At 38.7% G+C, this 20,012-nt stretch overlaps 2 protein-coding genes across 4 annotated transcripts; one reads left to right on the forward strand and one right to left on the reverse strand.

The window, feature by feature from the left end:
• The first annotated feature begins 2,389 nt into the window (after positions 1-2,389).
• On the forward strand, positions 2,390-11,609 carry JOSD1 (Josephin domain containing 1). 3 transcript variants are annotated; one of them, XM_026696335.2, is made up of 5 exons: positions 2,390-2,474; positions 3,157-3,955; positions 7,530-7,658; positions 7,753-7,947; positions 9,515-11,609. In XM_026696335.2, exons 2-5 carry the CDS (start codon positions 3,771-3,773, stop codon positions 9,612-9,614), a joined length of 609 nt encoding a protein of 202 aa, XP_026552120.1. In that variant the 5' UTR covers positions 2,390-2,474; positions 3,157-3,770; the 3' UTR covers positions 9,615-11,609. The 3 variants fall into 3 exon arrangements, with proteins under 3 accessions (XP_026552120.1, XP_026552115.1, XP_087790919.1); XM_026696330.2 differs by having other exon boundaries at positions 2,417-2,479; XM_087934793.1 differs by having other exon boundaries at positions 2,447-2,595.
• A 411-nt stretch (positions 11,610-12,020) lies between these two features.
• Positions 12,021-18,599, reverse strand: TOMM22 (translocase of outer mitochondrial membrane 22). The gene is made up of 4 exons (XM_026703446.2): positions 18,459-18,599; positions 18,067-18,185; positions 14,170-14,287; positions 12,021-12,657 (listed from the first exon to the last, which is right to left on the reverse strand). The coding sequence occupies exons 1-4, from the start codon at positions 18,564-18,566 to the stop codon at positions 12,583-12,585; spliced, it is 420 nt and encodes a 139-aa protein (XP_026559231.2). The 5' UTR covers positions 18,567-18,599; the 3' UTR covers positions 12,021-12,582.
• Between the last annotated feature and the right edge of the window lie 1,413 nt (positions 18,600-20,012).

A 20,012-nucleotide genomic window follows, 5' to 3' on the forward strand; every position in this document is an offset into this window, starting at 1 on the left:
GCAAATGCTCTTGTGCAAATGCAGCCCTAGAAACTATGTTCCATAGGGAAACGTGTTTGTAATCAGCTCCAATCTGATATGTTTCTGTAATGAAGAAGGGGTCAATGACTCCTCCCCCCCCCCATATACAAGAACAGATGTTTCTTAGTAATGGGAAGACTGCTGCAATGGATTTTTCACCACACCAGTTCTCAGAAAACAAAAACAGGAAACAGCTAATTTAGTAGTTATATCAAAACTTGTTTCATTGTTTAGGTTTACCATTTTTTTTCCTGCCAAGATAATTGAATTTTTAAACAGCTATTGAAAAGGGAAGGTTGTGGGATCTTCATCTCTGGAAATTTTTAAGAGGATGAATAGCTGCTTGTTGAGGAGAGCTAATAAACTTCACTGTGGTTAGGAATATAAAAAATTGTGTAATCCTTTTTCATGTTCCTTTTATTACTAAAGCAAAATATGTAGAAAAATGTAAGACATATCAATATTTGCCCTCAACTACAGTCAGCATTTTTGTTTCCAGTTCCCATTTTTGGAAATCAACACGTTCCTATGGAAGAAAGTACAGTACATCCACACAATATTTTCTGAAGCAAAATACACTGCCATATTTATGAAATGTATTATATATGGGTGGATGATGCAAAAAACAAACTTTTAGTCAACATGAGTCTGAAATTACTTTGAAGTTCCCTGTTTCTTAACAGAAAATGAGCAGTAAGATCTGATAAGAAGGGCATGAGATATAGGATCTTTTCAGAGGTTCGATAAACATTGACTACCTTTGTTCCCAAAGTAATTTTGAATGTTTATAGAAATCTTTATTCTAATGTCAGATAGCAAGGTCCCATCATAATTCTGATAACACTAGTCCTTTCTCCACTAGCAATTTTACAGTAGCATCATCAACCTCTTGGTTCCTCATTGGTCAGAAAAGGCTAGTCTCATTTTATTACAACTTATTAATTTAAACAACATTCAATAATTATTTTGTATACCGACATACAAGTGATTTTTCCCTTGAAAATCTGATTTTGCCCTGTCACACCTTGGGGGCTCCATTATTTTATTCCTGAAAAGAAGGGGTAAATTTTGCAGTTGTATATTTGTTCAGTTCCCAAATAGCATTAGATGAGGTGCCACATCCCCGCTTTTTGTTATTTGTTTGATAATTACATCCCATATTTTTCTTTAGGTTCTCAAAATGGTATATCACCCTCTCCCCTTGCTGCACAACAATGTTGTGAGGTTGCTCAGGCTGAGAGGAAAACTCACTCAAAATTACACAATATGGCTGTGGGTGCTCTTGAACCTGGTTCTCCCCATGACAGTCCAAATTCTTAATCATTATACTATATTTGCTCTGTTTGTTATAGAATAGATTATAGAACAGTGAAATGAGGGATAATAAGCCTTGGCAATTTGCAATTATTTATGTATATTTGTCAGTTTCAGCCAGTCCCTCACCTACCCACTCAATTACTAAGAATCAACGTGCTTTCTGGCTATTTGTTTCAGTCATCCAGATCTATAGATTTCTCCTTGCAGTTATCTAATTATGTCTGTCCAAATATGAATCTGGCACTATTCCGTTAATTAAAATAGAGATACCTACACCTTTAGAATTTGGACTCACTTGCTTACTGTCAAGTGATCTTTTTATCTTGTAAGAGGTTCAAATGGTGCATTGGATGGGCAAGCAAACTGATCTAGAGGCCAGTTGCTGCAGAACTGTGCAGTTGCCACACCCAATAGTTTCCCAATGTAGTTCTCCCATTGTGGATGAGTGATGATACTTTGAAGGGGAAAGACCCAAATCCAGAGAAAACCCATCCTGCCTCTCTAACAAGGCACTCACAAATCTGGGCAATGGGTTGGGCAGGAAATTGCAAAAGGCAATAGAGATAGCATAGAAAATGTAGCAGCCACCCATTCTTATAAGGGTAATATTTTGTAGTGACAAGAGGAAGGTGGATGATGATTTAAATGACTAGCTACACACATGAGGATGTGGCTCACTAAAGATAACAGAAGTCCAGTACATGAGAAGACAACCAAATGAAAAACATAGAATAGTTTGTTCGTGCAGAATTTTCTATGAAAGTCAGGAAGGACTAATTCCCATTTTATCTTCAGACCAGCCACTGAAACAAGTCCATAAAGGAATATTATAACCAAAATGGAACTCCTGATACAGCAGACTCTCTCCAGAGTCTACATGTAATGCATGTAGCCTGCGATAGGCAGAATTCCACTTTCCAGAGACCCCCGGCCAGCGACGAACAGAGGAGCCCCCTCCAGCTGGGGGAGACTTGAAAGCGGACGGTCTCTGACATCAGGAGCGCTTACGCTCGCGACGTCAGGCTGCGGTGGGGCCGAGCGAGCGTTGGCGCGACGGGCCGGGACTCCGTGCAGGGCTGCGCATGCGCCGTCGGGATAGGTGGCTGTTGGTCCAAGAAGGCTGGGGCTGCTGGAAGGTGAGGTGAGCCTCGGGACGATCGGACTTCAAAGGGAGGCGTTGTGCTTCCCCTTCCCCTCCGGCGGGGAGCCTGGTTCTTGGGTTAGGAAAAAGGCGGGGAAGTCTCTGGGACCGTTTGGGTAAGGGAGTCCTCTCCCCAGCGTCCCCCTAGCCGGTCGCCGTCCTCGTGGGGGGTGGGGGGTCTCGACTCGGTCCGAGGGTGCAGGTATTCTAGCCCCGCCGCCGCCGCCGCCGCCCTTATCTTCCCCCTCGGAGGAGGGACTTTCCGGAGCTTTGGTTTGCCCACCCTGAGAAAGTGAGGGGCGCTTTGAAGGGCCTGCTGGCTGTGCTGCTGCGGTTTGGAGACGATAAGCCAAAATTGCTGAGATTTGTAAACACGGAGTCCCCACCGCGGCCACGCAACGCTTGATCCACACGTCGGCTCTGGGGGCTTTTTCCTCTGACGGCGCGTGACAGCTTGTCGTGTAGTAAAGGATCCGAAAGGGTTGGAGGTTGGAGAGCTTTCCCCGAGGGGTGGATCTTGGCTGGAAAAGCGCAGGCCTTGAATCTTGGTTGTGTTAGTTCGGGAGTATTTCTGGCTTGGGAAGCCTATTGGGAGCTGTTTTAAAACCGATGGTCCTTGCCCGCTACAGTAATGAGCAAAATCCTATGCTTAATTGAATATTTTCTTTCTCCTTCAGGAATACGAGGACAGCCGAGGAATCTTTGCTTCTTGAAGGTGGAGCGGTTGCTTTTTATTTTCCTCCTCTGTCTTGGGAAAAGTAGCTTCTTCCCTGTCTTTTGATTGCTGTGTTTTGGAGGCCATTTAACTCTTTCCGGAATGCAAAGATGCACTTGATGCTTTCCTTGGGAGCCTGGTGTTGTTTATGAACAGGAATAAAAGAGACACTCTTTATCGGGGGGAGAGGTGGGACGTGGATCTTGGTTTTACAGTCATCAGTGACCAAAAGAAATGGAGGAGAAGGAGCGATGTGATCAATTCAATCTGACACTCCTATGCTAAATACTCTCAAACAATTTTTCAAGGGAAAAAAAATCAGAAGAGAAGAGAACAATATACTAAAAGTAATTTCTTCAAGTTTAGGAAGCAGGCAGGTGAATGGAAGAAGAATGGTTCCAATTTTGAAGTTGCTTTTGCAGCTATCAAATAAAGACGATTGAAATCCAACTGCAAGTCTACTATTTGTGCTGAGGTTGTCTATAAAGAAAAGGGCAGTTCGCTCTTTGTTTCTTTTGAAAAAGAACCTTCAAAAACATTATCTCCAATCTTCACATCAACGCCACTTTTTGAAAAATGAGTTGCGTGCCATGGAAAGGTGACAAAACAAAATCGGAATCACCAGAAACGCCCCAAGTGATGCCAGTGCACATTTATCATGAAAAACAACGCAGAGAGTTATGTGCACTCCATGCTCTCAATAATGTCTTCCAGGACAGCAATGCCTTTACACGAGACACATTACAGGACATTTTCCAGAGGTAGGAAAAATGGTTTTATTATATTATTGTGGAGAGTTTGTTTACATTTCTTTGGTAGACTAGACTAGATTTTACAGTGATTTTCTGATGTTTTATTATTAAACTCTTCTATCATTCAGTTCACTTTGATCTTCATAAATTAGTCTACCTGCCTGTCTTAACTTCAGAGAAGGAAGTAAAATCTACTTAGGATTATATTATACATTTCTAATGTAAAGAATGTAATGACTGAATCAATAATTAGGTATAATTTTCTGTTAAGGGGAACTGATACCAGTTCAGGATATTAAAATTTAACTCTAGCTGTTGAGCATTTGGTTGCCCATAATCCATTAAGCTTCTGCTGGCAAACTTAATCAGCAGATCTGTAAGTTCCTATCCTTTCCTGTTCCCTTTTGACTGCAAGAGTTCCTGTCAAGTGCCTAAGACTTCCTGATTTATAGATGAAAAAAAGCTATGAAAAAGGCAACTTTTAGTTTAATCTCTATATGCTATTAAAACTCTCTTTATGACCTTTAACTGGGTGAAACAGTGCATCATAGAGCAATAGTTTTTAAATCAAGCTACCTAAAATGGGCTAATTTATAGTATATATCCAGAGCCCATGATCCATGACCCCCAAGGAATGAAATTTGGGGAAGTTGTAGTTGCCTCAGTGCTAGTGGCTGCTGATGCACTGCTGAGCTACTGCTACAGTCACATGATCTTCATTTTCAATGTTCTGTGACAGTTTCCCAGCCAGTCTCACAATCCCCTGCTCCTTCCCCCACCTGGCAGCAGCCACTTACCTACCTACTATAAAGGGAAGGAAAGAGAGAAGAGAAAGGAAGAACTCTGATGCACAAGAAAAGTTAATGGGGAAGCCATCAGGAAGTCAGAAGTCAGTCCTGCTCCCACTGCTTTTTTGCCCACCCTTGTTCATCCTGTTTCTCTGTTTAGGTAAGAAAGTATCTCTGAAACAATGACCCAGTGGGACGCAAATTGTCTAGTTTCCTTTATTCTGTTATATATTTATAAGGTTGGCTTTAACTTCTAGCTTTTTTTCTACACAGTAGCTATGACACTGTCACAATTCATCTCTAAAAGGAGCTGGTGAGATGGCTATTTTTATATAAGTAACCTAGAAATCATCTTGATGCATGTTAAAATATAGCACCGTTGAAGTCATTTTGGATAGAGAAGTTTTTGAGATTCTAGTCCAATCCCTTATCTTCCTTAAATAACTGGAAAGATAGAGGGACCATCTGCTATAGCCCAAATGCCATTCCTGTCTCTAGGATAAATTGGCATTTCCTATAGGATCCACTGAAATGCTTACATGTTAAAGCATCTGATTTGCATGCAGAACGGTCCAGGTTCTTACAATTACTAAGTAATGCTAAGAAGAACTTCTGATATCTACCTGAGCTTTCGCCGGTCAATAATGAACTAGATGAACCATTGGTTGGATAAGTCTAGTCTCCACATGTTTTACATTTGATGTCAAACTCTAAAGCAATAATGGATAATTTCTGTTGAAAATTGTAATTGCAGATTGGCTTGAGTTGAAAAGCTGTGCTCCCAGCTATTTACAAACTTCATTTTTCAAACACTGCTTTATGACTAGATTTCTTTGTACATCTATAAGAAGTAATGTAAATGCATAAAACCGTACTTTATATTTTGAAATATGGTAATTTCTAATAGTTGTTAAAATGAAAACTATAATGCAATTTCATTCAGTAGCTCCTTGCAGTGTTTATACAATGAGAATTTTACCTTATCAGGGCTTTACAAGACTCATTAAGAAGCAATGCATTACAAGTTAATTCTTGTGACTTAGTGAATTTTGAATGATAAACTTTGTGAAGTTTATCACTGGTGTAAGTGGGATGGGCTTATCCCATCAGGGAGAGAGAGCTCCTCAGATACCCTGGACCAGGGGTGTCAAACTCAAGGCCTGCAGCCCGCATCCGTACTTAGATCTGGCCCATGGGACCACCCTGGAAACAGAGAAGGACCGGCCTGCAGTGCCTTTGCCACAGAAAAAGGAGCTCAGGGAGGCCGCACATGGTCTTCCCAGGTTCCATTTTCGGCTGCAATGGCGTCCTGCAGACCTCTGCCACTGAAAGCGGAGCTTGGGGCGGGCACTCCCATTTTCGCTGGCAGAGCTCTGCAGAAGGCCGTTCCAGCCAAAAATAGAGCCTGCAGGGGGGGCACCCAGGCCACCACAGGTACCCCAGATATGACTGGCATTGAGCTGGCCATACCAACCTGGCCACATGCCTGCCCCCGGCCTCCCAAGGTCAAACACAACTTTGATGCGGCCCTCAGTGAAATCAAGTTTGACATCCCTGCCCTAGACCCACACCATGTAGGGCTTTAAAAGCAACAACCAACATCTTGAATTGCACCCGGAAGCAAACCCGTCATAATGCAATTCACGCCATGCAGCCTCCAAATATTCCTCAAGGGCCGTGTAGAGCTTGTTGCAGTTATCCAACTGAGATAGGACTAGGCATGAGTGCTCATGCACAGAATACAAGCCAGATAAGTGCACAACTGGTGCACAACATGAAGTTGAGCAAAGGCCATCCTAGCCATGACTGCCACCTACACTTTGAGCAGGAGTTGTGAGTCCAGGAGGATGCCCAAGGTACACACCAGATCTGTCTGGGAAATGCAAACCCATCCATAGTTAATTACGTTAAACAATTTTATGATTTCATTGACTTTTAGATCATGCCTTCAAAGCTTAGGATTTTCTTTTTTTCCTAAAATATTTTTAAAAGTGTTGTATATTAAAGTCCTTGTTACAATCATATTTATTTAACGTTAAGTTTATATTCTTGTTTTAAGATAATTTGCAAACTTGTATTGCTGGTTCTGTAAGATTTTATGTGTGTTAGCAATATTTTTTCAAGAAATAGTTGAAAATAGGAAAATTACAGACTTATTAATTCATATGTGGCAAGAATTTGGAGAGAACAATGCAGAGGTTTGGGCTGCAAGTGCATACATAAAGTGTACTGGTAATTTTTAATAGGAATTTATATTCAACCTAGCTACCAAAGTACCTCTTTCATATGATTTGGGATAGCAAACTTTTTTTTCAAGCACTGATACTCTGCAAAGTAATGTCTAGAAGGGTTTTCCCTAATTTTACCTTTACAGGAAATACTTTGCATAACTTGGTCTCTATGTGTGTAACTGGTTTAAAGTAATCTAGTGAATTCCTTGGTCAAATGGGAACTTGAACTGATTCTCCATGTAATGGCATGTGAGAGAGATCTACTTTTTAACTAGCTAGTCATTCCTCCATTATCAGCAAAGAAAACTCTTCACATATGAGTCATTAGGATATGGAGAAAGTCTCTGCCTTAGGAAATAGATTCTAAAAGACGAAAGCAAACCAGTTGTTGAAATTTTTGTAACCTTATTCTGCCTTCTTTCAATAAATCTTTGTTAAAAATTTGATTGGAGGAAGCATACTTTCTGTGAGATGAAGGCAGTCAGGAACTTGACCAGTCAATACCTTAAAATTATCATAGTACATTCTCTCACTGTTTATTTGTATTATTTATTTGATGACTAGGCTATCTCCCAACACCATGGTGACACCACACAAGAAAAGTATGCTGGGGAATGGAAACTATGATGTGAATGTTATCATGGCAGCTCTTCAGACCAAAGGTTATGAAGCAGTTTGGTGGGATAAGCGCAGGTAAAGTAATCCAGAGTATACATTTATTACCATTAGAGATGGTTGATTTGAAAGGATGTAAGAATTTACTTTTCCTTCCTCTTTCCTTGTTCAGGGATGTTAATGTGATTGCCCTTTCCAATGTCATGGGTTTCATAATGAATCTGCCGTCAAGCCTCTGCTGGGGTCCACTGAAACTTCCTCTTAAACGGCAACATTGGATCTGTGTCCGGGAAGTGGGAGGAACTTACTATAACCTTGACTCCAAACTAAAGGTTCCTGAATGGATTGGTGGTGAAAGTGAGCTCAGGTAGGTTGTCTTTGTTAATCTGAGACATCATTGAACAATCATTGAGACTATCATTGAATTTGAATAACATAGTTTGGCTTTAGGCAATGAAATCTCCCTTCCCTCTCCCCACTAACCCCTCCAAATTAATCAAATGTTCCAACAAAGATAAGTGAAATTGTCTCACTTTGGATTCTGTTCTTGTATCTTTACATATCACAATAACAGTCACATTTTTATGTAACTATTTCCACTGCTTATGACAGATAAGTTTTGAACTTATGTATTCAGTTTTTGGAAATAGTATCAGTTGCCAAATTCAGTGGATTACATTTGAATTAAACAAAATTTGTACAGCTCACTAAACTATCTAATGCTAAGAGCAGCAGTTAGATTTTAGCCAAGTTAGCACACAGAGAGGTACTAGTTGCTTTGACCTTCAGCAAATCCAAACCACAGGTTTGCTATTTTTCATGTGTTTAAAATAGTTTTGTTTTCAGGAACATGGAAGGAAACATTTATTTCAAGTAGCAGCTGCTGAATCCAATCTTTGTCCAACTGCACTGCATGAAGAGCATGTAGTTTTCATGCATTAATTAGACTTTTTTGATTATTAGAAATCAATAAAGAAATAGACTTTTTGATTATTAGTTTGTGGCTTCTTCCAATAGCATATGCAATGTGTATTTTTACAGTGACATAAAGCTAAACAGAGCAATGTAGCTTTGTGCTTGGTTAATCATAGACTCAACAGTATAAGCAAGCTGTTTTCTGAGGTAAAATGCACTGTTGTATTTGACAATTTGCCTAAAAAAGCACAATACTATATATCTTTACTATATGGTAAATTTCACTATAGAAATTTAAGAACAGCAAACTTGCCCATTGGCAACAGTCTTATTCTTATATTTAAAATGGTTCTCAATCTCTGAATATATAATTTAGTGATCTCTTCCATTACCACTTTATTCCATTAACTAGCTCCAGTAAAAACAGCAGAGATGCTATCTATGCCTCATTTCATTGATTACTACACTTTCTCCAAGTATCTATAGCTGGAGAATGGAATAAAAGAACAAAAGATAGGAGAGTGGAACTTTTCAGAATAGTTTGCATATTCAAATCAAATCAAACTTTTTTTGTCAATGTACAACATGTGTACAATGAAATTGAAATGAGCCTCCCTTGGTGCAGCCCCCCCAAACTCAAAAAACCTCTCAATAAATGAAATAGAATCCCTAAACCCAAATAATAACTTAAAACACAATCCCATATATCTATATGTATGTAACATATTATATTACACGGGATGAACGTTGCACTGGCCCTGCAAGTCTATCATATTAAACCTAATTGTGATGTTATATTGTGTTCAGAAGTTTGACAGCCCATGGATAAAAACTATTTTTCAGCCTATTCGTTCAGCTACCCATGCTTCTATATTTCCTGCCTAATGGTTGGAGAGTAAAGAAGTGCTGACCAGGGTGTGAATCATCCTTGAGGATTTTCCTAACACTCCGCTGTTTACAAAAATTCTAAAATATACTCAAACATTATTTGTGCCTTTTGTGCCTTTTTATTTCCACAGGAAGTTTTTAAGAAACCAGCTTCAAGGAAAGAACTGTGAACTTCTGCTCGTAGTACCTGAGGAGGTAGAAGTACATCAAAGTTGGAAAGTTGATGCATGACCTGCAAAATATCTTATCTTTGCACTACAGTACTGGTCCTTCTCCCTTCCAACTTCTAATGTCCTGTGATGTGGATAATGAGCACTATATTCTCCCCAGGAACTTTCCATTATGAAGGTGCAATAAGGCAGTCACAAGGTACTGTCAGGGCCAAACCAGATTATTGAAGACGGACTTAGACAAAGAGGTAGAAGCCAGTTTTGCATTCTTTCATTATAATGCATAATGAATTAGAAATGGGGTATTGGAATCCTCTCCATTAAATTCTGATTCATTTTCTTAACCACCACCCTAAAATACTTTATATTGAATTGTACACTACTGTCTCTAGGAGTCTCTATAGTTGGATGGTTTGTAGCTCCTTCAGGAGAAGTTTGAGGCTAGGCATGTTCCCTTCATATCTATGACTCCCTTCTCTACCAAACTTAAGTTGAAGAAACTTGCAAACGGTATGGGTCTCTCAGGAAATTTTAGATACTCTTAGCAATGGTATGGTGCTTGTGGATTCCCTATTTAAATAACAATTGTGCCAACAGTTAGGGGACATATTGACATAATGGGACCATAATTCAGGAACTCCTATTGGAGTTTGGGGCTTTTCTTTGTCATACTTGACTTTTTTTTTATTTGAGAATGAAAGAGTAAATAATTTGGGGAGATAATTGATGCTTAATTTTCAAAAACCTCAAATATTTTTGGTTAGGTGGGTCAGGTATAGCCTTTTTATTTATCTTGTTTGTCCTGTAATTCAGGGAAATAATTCACTGAGCAGGGAATATATCAACAGACTTCTTAAGGATAAAATCATGACATAAAAGGAAATTATAGCCAAGTTTTTGTAAGGTAGAACGTTGTTGAAAGGGCAAATGTTAATTTTGCAACCTATTGTCAGGAACAAATCCAAGGATTAGAGTTTTGTTCTTATTTCAGCTGATAATAGCTGAGATTAAAAAGTTTCTAGGGAAGTTTGATGCGGGTAGATGAAGACTATTTAAAGCAGGTAAGCTGAGTTACATTCTTCCATTCTGCCTGGCAGGAAATCATAATCTCTCTTTCCCTCTAAATAAAAGAGCTGAAGACTGGCAGGAACCTTATTAGTTTTCCCTTTCCCTTCATCTAAGTGTGCCTCATTTATTCTTGTCATGGTTTACCCTGTTGCATTTAACATTAGAACTGATATATCAAGAATAGGACCCATGTTTCCAGCATCATCCTGGTAAAGGAGGGGCAAAAGTAACTCTTGTAACTGTAAAGAATGCCTTTTACTTTCTATTTTGAGTAAAAGCAAGATAGACACCTTTCAATTTTGTACTTGAACTGTCCTTTCAATCAAATACTTTGAGGATGACAATGAAATCAAGACAAATCTTGTTTATTGATGCCTGGATAATTTGTAGCCATATTCTGGGAAACTGAATTGTCTCTTCTCTGCATGTAACAGTTCAAACATAATACTTCTAGTTTAATAGAAGCTCTCTTTTCTTCTGGACTATACATTCCATTGGTAAAACCAGCTGATATTTTTACACATATATTTTTCATAAGCAGAACATGAGGCCTGAAGTTCTGCTTCTGACTTGAAGCCATTTTTTTTCATGAATTTTAAAAATATCAGCAGTAAAGACTATTCTTTATGCTGACTAAAACAGCACTTTGGAGAGACGGTTTGCATGGAAGCCAATGGACCAGTGCATTATATACAAATATCTTTTAAAAAGTAAAGCTATTTCTTTCCTCTCAGTATATTGATGTCATTGTTCTGGCCATAGGGAAAGTGGTGTGATTCAGCGGCTCAGGAAAAGGGAACATGTAATCATACACACTTCAGAACCAGAATTATGACACAAGAGGAGAATAATCAGCCCAGTCCAATTGCTTGGGAATAGAAAAGCCCATGATTGTTTTCTTGCTTGTTTGGTTTTGTTATAGCTTTGTCTTGGGTTTGTTTACAGAGATGTATTTTGTTTAACCAAATATTAAAAATAAGAAAACTTTTCCCAATGTCCTGATACTTGTGTGGAAATTGTGCTGCTCTGTTTGTAAAAGTGGAAAAATTGTACATCTCATAAATCAACTATAACTTTCCTCATTGGTCTTTAAGATATTCTACCTAAAGAAAAGTTCAGAAGCATAGATTATTTTATAACACTGAAACTGGCTTAATAAAGTTATTGCCTTATTAAGGATTGAAGATTTTATCCCCCACCCCCCCATGGCCAGTTCAACTATCTTATTTTTTTAAAAGGTATTGATTCAGATTTGAAGACTTAAAACTCTGCTAGAAGCCTTTTAATACCCAGCTTGAAAATGTGGCTCAACAGAGAAAACAATTGCCCATGTGGTCAACTTTTTATCATAACATGCAATTAAGCAGTAAGCTGAAACAATAAAGAAAACATTCCACGATTACACTCAAACAATTTAATACAAAAGGGCTGTAGTGGATTTCAGTATCAATAGAGATGCAACAAAATTGGTGAAAATGACTTATCTAAGGTTCCCTCAGCATCGAAACATTAACTCAAATAGAAGCTCACTCAGTAAAATTTAGTATGCACCAGACTGTTCCATTGTACTTGTAGCATGTATACTTCAGCTTGTGCTGTTTCTAGTCTAAAATCCATCTTCAGTATTTCAGGAGAGAAACACAGGACTTTATATAGACAAACACTGCTAATTAAATTTGGCCAGAATCTGGCATGTCCTGAGACGGTTTCCTGGAAATAAGGATACCAAAATAAAAGCTTCAAATGTCCTTGTTAATTGGTTTGATTATCAACTGAGGGAAGGAATAAAAAAATCATGATTGCCTAAGGATTAAAGAAGAGGTCAATGTCATAAAATACATATTGGGGTGTGCCTCCATCATAAACAGATGTCCAAGAAAAGAAAAGAAAAGAAAAAAACCCACTCCTGCCTAATAAACAATTGCAGTATTTCCTTCCATAATATGGCTCCAATGATTTGATTAAATCTTGCCAGGAAGAGAAGGCAGAGCACTTGACATTCCTCCAGAAAGCCCTGTATTTGGTCCTAATAAAATCTGTAAGAAATGAGAACATGTCAAAATGATTGAAATGCCAACTAACATTCAAATTTATGTAACTTATTTGAGAATAATTTCTATTTCAAATGTCGTAAACCCAACAATTATCTTGCATCATTTTTACCCATAAAGAATACAAATATAGCATTTGTTTGTAGTCTGTCATTACAAAAATACAGTTCTTGGTTCATATGATTATCAGATTTACTGTATATGAAGAAACATTTGTAAATGCACTCATGTTTTTGATCCTGCAAAGTGCAAATGCCTTAAATCTTAATATTCTGGTTAAGTATGAGACCTGGAAAGTTTTATTCTGACAAAAATTCATTTAAATCTTTGGTTTTCTTCAGAAAGTGGCCACTATTGTTCCATTTCCTATTTTATCAGATTGGCTTTATTTTTGTATTTTAAATATGTAAATAATTCTGTTCATATTTTCAACATTAGTGTATGAATCCAAGTAATTATAATACTTCAGCAAGAGAGGGAAATTAACAATCAGAAATAAGTTTACTCATCCCTGTAAGAAAGCAATGTTTACAAAAATGACATGAAACAACATTTTAGTATGTAAAAAAGTACTGTGAGATACTCCAAGGAGTTTTTTTTCTGAAAGCACTTACAGTAGAATATTACAGCAGTCATACCAATCACCATAAAATGTGCTCCTTTCAGCTGAGAGTTATGGCCACCAGTATAAAGGCTAAAAGATACCCATCACATCCAGCAATAACTTTTTTCACTTTGATAAAAGTGTGAACATGCACATTTATTAATGTGAATTACTACACAGACTAATGAGGCTAAATTATTACTATTATGGGTGAATATTTTAAAGGGATGGTGAATACATACTTATATACACATATGCATAAGTGTATATGTGTATTTTGTTTTAGTCACCTTTTACTTGTATCAATTACATGGAAAATACCATTTCATTTTCTTGGCAATTGTTTCAAAAAATGGTGATGAGCTAAAAGGCTGCAGTCTAATTTTTTTTGGTGTCCTAGCACTGCCAGCAGCTGTTATGACACTAGAACACTAGACTTCAGTCATTAAGTCTGGAAGTTCATCACCACTTGATTGATGGCAGCATCAACATATTTTTAGCAACAGCTTGCTATTTCCTTTTTGTTATGGCTGAGAGAGCAATTGATCCAAGGTCACCTAGCTGCATTCCGTATCAAAGGTAGGATTAGTTTCCTGGCTTCTGGTCCAGTGCATTTATTTAACTATTACATTACAACTAACTCTCATGGTAAACAGATATCCAAAACTTTCACCAATCTTATGCTTTCCAAATGTGTTGGTCCAGACTTCCAAGACAGTACTGCACATTGGAGAAGACTAGTATACAAGCTGCATTACAGATGAAAAATTATATTAAATGAAATGTAACTTTCCAATGAGTTTCTTTATAAATTCTTGATAGGTTGGAGAATGAAGATATATATACAGTCCATGGACAAAAGGAAGGTTAGATTCATTAAACCTGTCATTTACCTGTCGCTGTTGCAACTGCTGCTGCTGCTCCATTTGCAGTTTCTCAGTTTCAAAAACAACAGGAAGAACTAGGATCATGAAAGAAGTGGTCCCAATCCATAAAGCTGCCCTTGAGAATCTTTGGGAAAATGGGAGAAAGCAGAAGTATATTCTGATTTTTGTGGAGATGGAAAGCACCTACTCTACAGATCTCAGTTGCAGTATGGAAGTGACCCATTGCACATAGATTCATATACAAACTACATATTCATAATAATTTGTAAAACTATTTTAAAATTATCAATGTGCTATTTAGACCTATCATAAAGCATAAAGAAATACATATTAATTTCACCCAATCTTTGATCTTATATGTAAAACTAACTGTAAAGAATTTTAAAAATTAAATTCTTACTGTTTATGGAACACGTTGTGACCATAAGATTGGTATTCTTTAATAGGAATGAATAGCACTTAGGATTTGATTTCCAAAAGGTACTTCAGATGCATAGCAGCATGTACATAAAACATATCTGCAATGCTTTAAAGCAGCTATATCCTTTTTTAATGGGATTGCACAACTGTCTTCCATAGTTGTTCCAGGATCACAGGAAAGGGAGCACCTACTATAAGGTAAATAGATGCTACATTTATGCTTTGATGCACTTTTTGAAGGTTGAATGCAAAGTGCCATACACTCCTGTTTTTCAAACAGAATATAGCAGCATTTTTTAATTTTAATCTGCAATCTAACCACCAAAGGTTGTAGGCTATCTTTCCTAAAAAGAACCAAGGGATAAAATCCAAGTTTGGTTGAATAAAAAAGCTGTTATAAGTGAGACAGGCTTCTCTAAGAGACAGAGATACAGGAAATAACTGTGGTTCTATGTGTAGAACCTACTTCTCCATTTCCCCTCACACACAACCATCATCCCATGAGTTATCCTGGGCTCCTTTAGTCATACTACTGAACTTCAGCAAGATCAGAAAAGCTGTAGTATATTGTTGCCTTACTAAGAAATATTTAAATAGTGTTATTTCATTACCATCAGATTAAAAAAAGCATTCTCAAACAAAATTTTGGGGAGGAATATCTAGAAATTGTAACTATAATTTATGATAATGATATTTGGCTTGAATATTTGTGTTTAATTTTAATTATGTGTTAAAAACAAAGACTTTAATATATTTAATAATGAACTTTTATTGATTAGAATATTAATAAATATGTCTATGCTGCAGATAATCACATAATTTACAATTTATGTAGTTCTAAGTCTATCTCCACCACAACTTCAGTGACACCAGCATCTCAATCATAATTAACAATAAAGGCTCTCTGGGATCTCGTTTGATACCATCAACAATGTATCTTTATGCATCAGCTTCAAGAGACTCCTTAAGCAGACTCTATCCTTATTTGGTTTGCATTTTAATTGTTATTTGTATCCTTGGTTAATTTTTTTTACAAATAACTCAAGGCAATGAACATATCCAACACACCTTCCATTTCCTATTTACCCCACAATAACAACTGTGAGCTGGGCTCAGTTGAAAGAGTGACTGGCCCAAAATCACTCAGCCGGCTTTCATAAGTAAGATGGGGCTTGAAGTGCTGCTTTTTGGGAAGGTATTTTAACCAATAGACAAACTGTGATTACAAGGAATGATCTACTATGTTACATGCTGCAAACTGAAATACATTTTTATTCTTAGCTTCATTTGAACTGCTTAAATAGAACAGATTCCAGCCACATAATGAAGAAACTTCTCTCCAGCCAACTGTAGTCCTGAGGTAGCCCTCAACTTAGGACCACAATTGAACTCAAAATTTAAGTTGCTAAGTGAGAAATCTGTTAAGTGAGTTTTGCCCCATTTTACGACTTCTTGCCACATCAATCAAGCAAATTACTGCAGTTAAATTAGTAATATGATTATTAAATGACTCTGGTTTCCCCATTGACTTTGCTTGTCAGAAGCCCTGCAAAAGATGATTACATGACCCAAGGACACTGCAACCCTCAGAAATGTGAGTCAGTTGTCAAGCATCCAAATACACTGCTCAAAAAAATAAAAGGGAACACAAATGTAAGACATCCTAGATCTGAATGAATGAAATATTCTTATTTCATTGAAATATATTTCATTGAAATATACTTTGTTCATTACATAGTTGAATGTGCTGACAACAAAACCACACAAAAATTATCAATGGAAATCAAATTTAGCAACCCATGGAGGTCTGGATTTGGAGTTACACTCAAAATTAAAGTGGAAAAAAACACTACAGGCTGATCCAACTTTGATGTAATGTCCTTAAAACAAGTCAAAATGAGGGTCAGTAGTGTGTGTGGCCTCCACGTGCCTGTATGATCTCCCTACAATGCCTGGGCATGCTCCTGATGAGGTGGCAGATGGTCTGCTGAGGGATCTCCACCCACACCTGGACTAAAGCATCCCCCAACTCCTGGACAGTCTGGTGCAATGTGGCGTTGGTGGATGGAGCGAGACATGATGTCCCAGATGTGCTCAATTGGATTCAGGTCTGGGGAATGGGCAGGCCAGTCCATAGCATCAATGCCTTCGTCTTGCAGGAACTGCTGATACACTCCAGCCACATGAGGTCTAGCATTGTTTTGCATTAGGAGGAACCCAGGGTCAACCGCACCAGCGTATGGTCTCACAAGGAGTCTGAGGATCTCATCTCGGTACCTAATGGCAATCAGGCTACCTCTGGCGAGCACATGGAGGGCTGTGCAACCCCCTAAAGAAATGCCACCTCACACCATTACTGACCCACTGCCAAACCGGTCATGCTGGAGGATGTTGCAGGCAGGCAGAACGTTGTCCACAGCGTCTCCAGACCCTGTCACATCTGTCACATGCTCAGTGTGAACCTGCTTTCATCTGTGAAGAGCACAGGGTGCCAGTGGCGAAGTTGCCAATCTTGGTGTTCTCTGGCAAATACCAAATGTCCTGCATGGTGTTGGGCTGTAAGCACATCCCCCACCTGTGGACATCGGGCCCTCATAGAGTCTGTTTCTGACCATTTGAGCAGCCACTTGCACATTTGTGGCCCGCTGGAGGTCATTTTGCAGGGCTCTGGCAGTGCTCCTCCTGTCCCTCCTTGCACAAAGGCGGAGGTAGCAGTCCTGATGCTGGGTTGTTGCCCTCCTACGGCCTCCTCCACGTCTCCTGATGTACTGGCCTGTCTCCTGGTTGCGCCTCCATGCTCTGGACACTACGCTGACAGACACAGCAAACCTCCTTGCTACAGCTCGCATTGATGTGCCATCCTGGATGAGCTGCACTACCTGAAACACTTGTGTGGGTTGTAGACTCCGTCTCATGCTACCACTAGAGTGAAAGCACCGCCAGCATTCAAAAGTGACCAAACCATCAGCCAGAAAGCATAGGAACTGAGAAGTGGTCTGTGGTCACCACCTGCAGAACCACTCCTTTATTGGGGATGTCTTGCTAACTGCCTCTGCTTTCCACCTGCTGTCTATTCCCTTTGCACAACAGCATGTGAAATTGATTGTCAATCAGTGTTGCTACCTAAGTGGACAGTTTGATTTCACAGAAGTGTGATTGACTTGGTGTTACATTGTGTTTAAGTGTTCCCTTTATTTTTTTGAGCAGTGTTTAAATCAATGTGACCATGAAGATGCTGCAACGGTAGTAAGGGTGAATAATGATCATAAGTCATTTCTTTCAGTACCGTTCTAACTCCAAACCATCATTAAGTGAAGTGTTGTTTGTTGAGTACCTCCTGTGTATGAAACAGGTTCTGTGCCCCTTTTGCAATAATGACATACAACAGTGACATAGTAGTATGTTATTAAACCATTAGAAAATCATCTCAGCATCTCTGGATTAATTGAGTAAGTTCCCTATTTTTCCATTTCCTTATCTCACCTGTACATTTTCTGAGCTACAGAAAAGGACACGTCGAAAGTGGCTCCAGCTGCCGATCGAAGGCGTTCTGGAAACATCTCTGTGAGACCCCAAAGTCTCTCTGCCAGGGTCTCATCCAGCTGCAACAAGGCGAGAAAACACGGAAAGTAGGAGTCCGCCTAACCCTCCAGCCTGCTCCCATTCCACCCCCACCTGGAGTTGAAGAACTATGGACTCAATTAACGCCTATTCATGCCCCACTCCAAGGAGACCCTCTTCCAAAGCACCCTCCAACTGACCCTCGTGGGGCCCCGGCGGTCTCCGCACGCTCTGCCCCGCCTCCAGGAGAGGTTAAGCCTCGCACGGTTTATGCCAAGGCGCCTTACGCAGCTCCGCGGCAACGACCCGCTTACCTCATCTTCCTCCTCCTCTGTATCCTCTTCCAGCTCATCCGTTTTGCCGGCGCTTCCCTTGGATGGCAGCAGGTCTTCGGGGGACAGCGGCGTCGTAGAGGCGGCCATGACTGCAACTGAATGACGAACGAGGACGCTCCCGCAGCGGCTAGACCGTTACCGGAAGTCTGGATATCCCGGCGGCCCTTCTGCAATTGCACAGCGACGCACAGCGCACGGGAAGAACAAGTGAAGGCGTGTCTCAAGCTGGGTAATTTTAGGAGGCGTGGACTCCTCTTCAAAGTTAAAAGAGGTTAAAAAATAGTGGCCTACAGCAAAAATGGATGCATTCTAAGGAAGATATGAGGAAGTGCATATATTGATTTATAAACAGGAACTGCAGTATTAATGTCTCTGCCTTTCCTCAGTGGGACTTGATGCAGGCATTTTTATTTCCAGGGTAATGATAGGTGTTTGGTTTTTTTAATCCAAGTTTTGCGATTTGGCACTGAAATTCAACTTATTTTTTTCTTCCTGGGAGATGGGGACAGAAGAAAGTTACTTATCCGGCTAAAGTCTGACTTTAGCCGTGACCATACCAGAAAATTCAACGGGTTGCAGGCATTTATTACGAAAATTATGATTTATTATGAAAAAGACCAAATCCTAAAATACTGCAACTTTATAAAATATTCTAAAAATAAGAAAAAAAAAGTTAATGGTTGAATTCATATATAGTAAGTCATAATGAGTGGTTTTGGGTCACTGTATTGTATAAATCCACCTTTTAAATGATTTATGATCATGTTGTAGAAAGCCAGCTAATCATAAATTAATCAGTAAATCATGGTTATTTAAATCATAGCTTAGTTCCATCCCTCCCTCCCAGGCAATGTAGCAATAGCTATGTAGATTCCTGTGTAGATATTTGCTATTGAATTTAACTTGAAAATGGCAACTTTTGCTGTACTTTTATCTGTGCCAAGGATTATATTTAATATATATAAAATTAATGGAAACAATGCTTATTTTAAAATATGAAAGTACATTTAAAGAGCAATTCAAGAACAATGTTTTTCTTTAAAATGATCTGATTAGACCTGCAAATTGCCCAAAATACCTTAAAAGGGAAAAATGTGCCTCATTGCCCCTACCCCCAGCAACTAAAGGGCAATACATATAATTCCATAAAAATATTGAGAATTCCAGTTTATCTGGAAAATACTGTCAGAAAATAAATTCTTTGTTTAGAAAATTTGTATAGGGTTCTTCAATTCTGAGAATATCTTTATAAAAATGCAATTACCAATTAATGAGGAAGGATTAAATTTTCCAAATTTGGAGCTACATCATGTTTACCTACTGTCAACCATTAGATACTGGAAGTCAACAATTAAGTGTTAATTTTCCAATTTGGACCATTTTGGAATATATTGGTTGTATGGACAGTGTTAGGATCTAATCTTAACTATTCTAGTACTCTAATATCTCTGGAAACAATTATGTCAATTAGAAAATTATGGAATATAATATCTAATAAAAAAAGATTTGATGCTTTTTCCCATGCCGAGTTGA

This window comes from Pseudonaja textilis, chromosome 5, assembly GCF_049901715.1.
Source record: "Pseudonaja textilis isolate UNSWEBS1 chromosome 5, rPseTex1.2, whole genome shotgun sequence".
NCBI classification, from domain to species: domain Eukaryota; kingdom Metazoa; phylum Chordata; class Lepidosauria; order Squamata; family Elapidae; genus Pseudonaja; species Pseudonaja textilis.

Excerpts from the sequence above, each read along its gene's own strand:
- TOMM22 (XM_026703446.2), bottom strand. The coding sequence starts at position 18,566 with ATGGCCGCCTCTACGACGCCGCTGTCCCCCGAAGACCTGCTGCCATCC. Across the intron at positions 18,186-18,458 it reads CAGAGGAGGAGGAAGATGAG|CTGGATGAGACCCTGGCAGA; the intron begins GTAAGCGGGTCG and ends GCCTTGTTGCAG. Across the intron at positions 12,658-14,169 it reads AGCAGTTGCAACAGCGACAG|ATTTTATTAGGACCAAATAC; the intron begins GTAAATGACAGG and ends CATTTCTTACAG.
- JOSD1 (XM_026696335.2), top strand. The coding sequence starts at position 3,771 with ATGAGTTGCGTGCCATGGAAAGGTGACAAAACAAAATCGGAATCACCA. Across the intron at positions 3,956-7,529 it reads TTACAGGACATTTTCCAGAG|GCTATCTCCCAACACCATGG; the intron begins GTAGGAAAAATG and ends TTTGATGACTAG. Across the intron at positions 7,948-9,514 it reads GGTGGTGAAAGTGAGCTCAG|GAAGTTTTTAAGAAACCAGC; the intron begins GTAGGTTGTCTT and ends TTATTTCCACAG.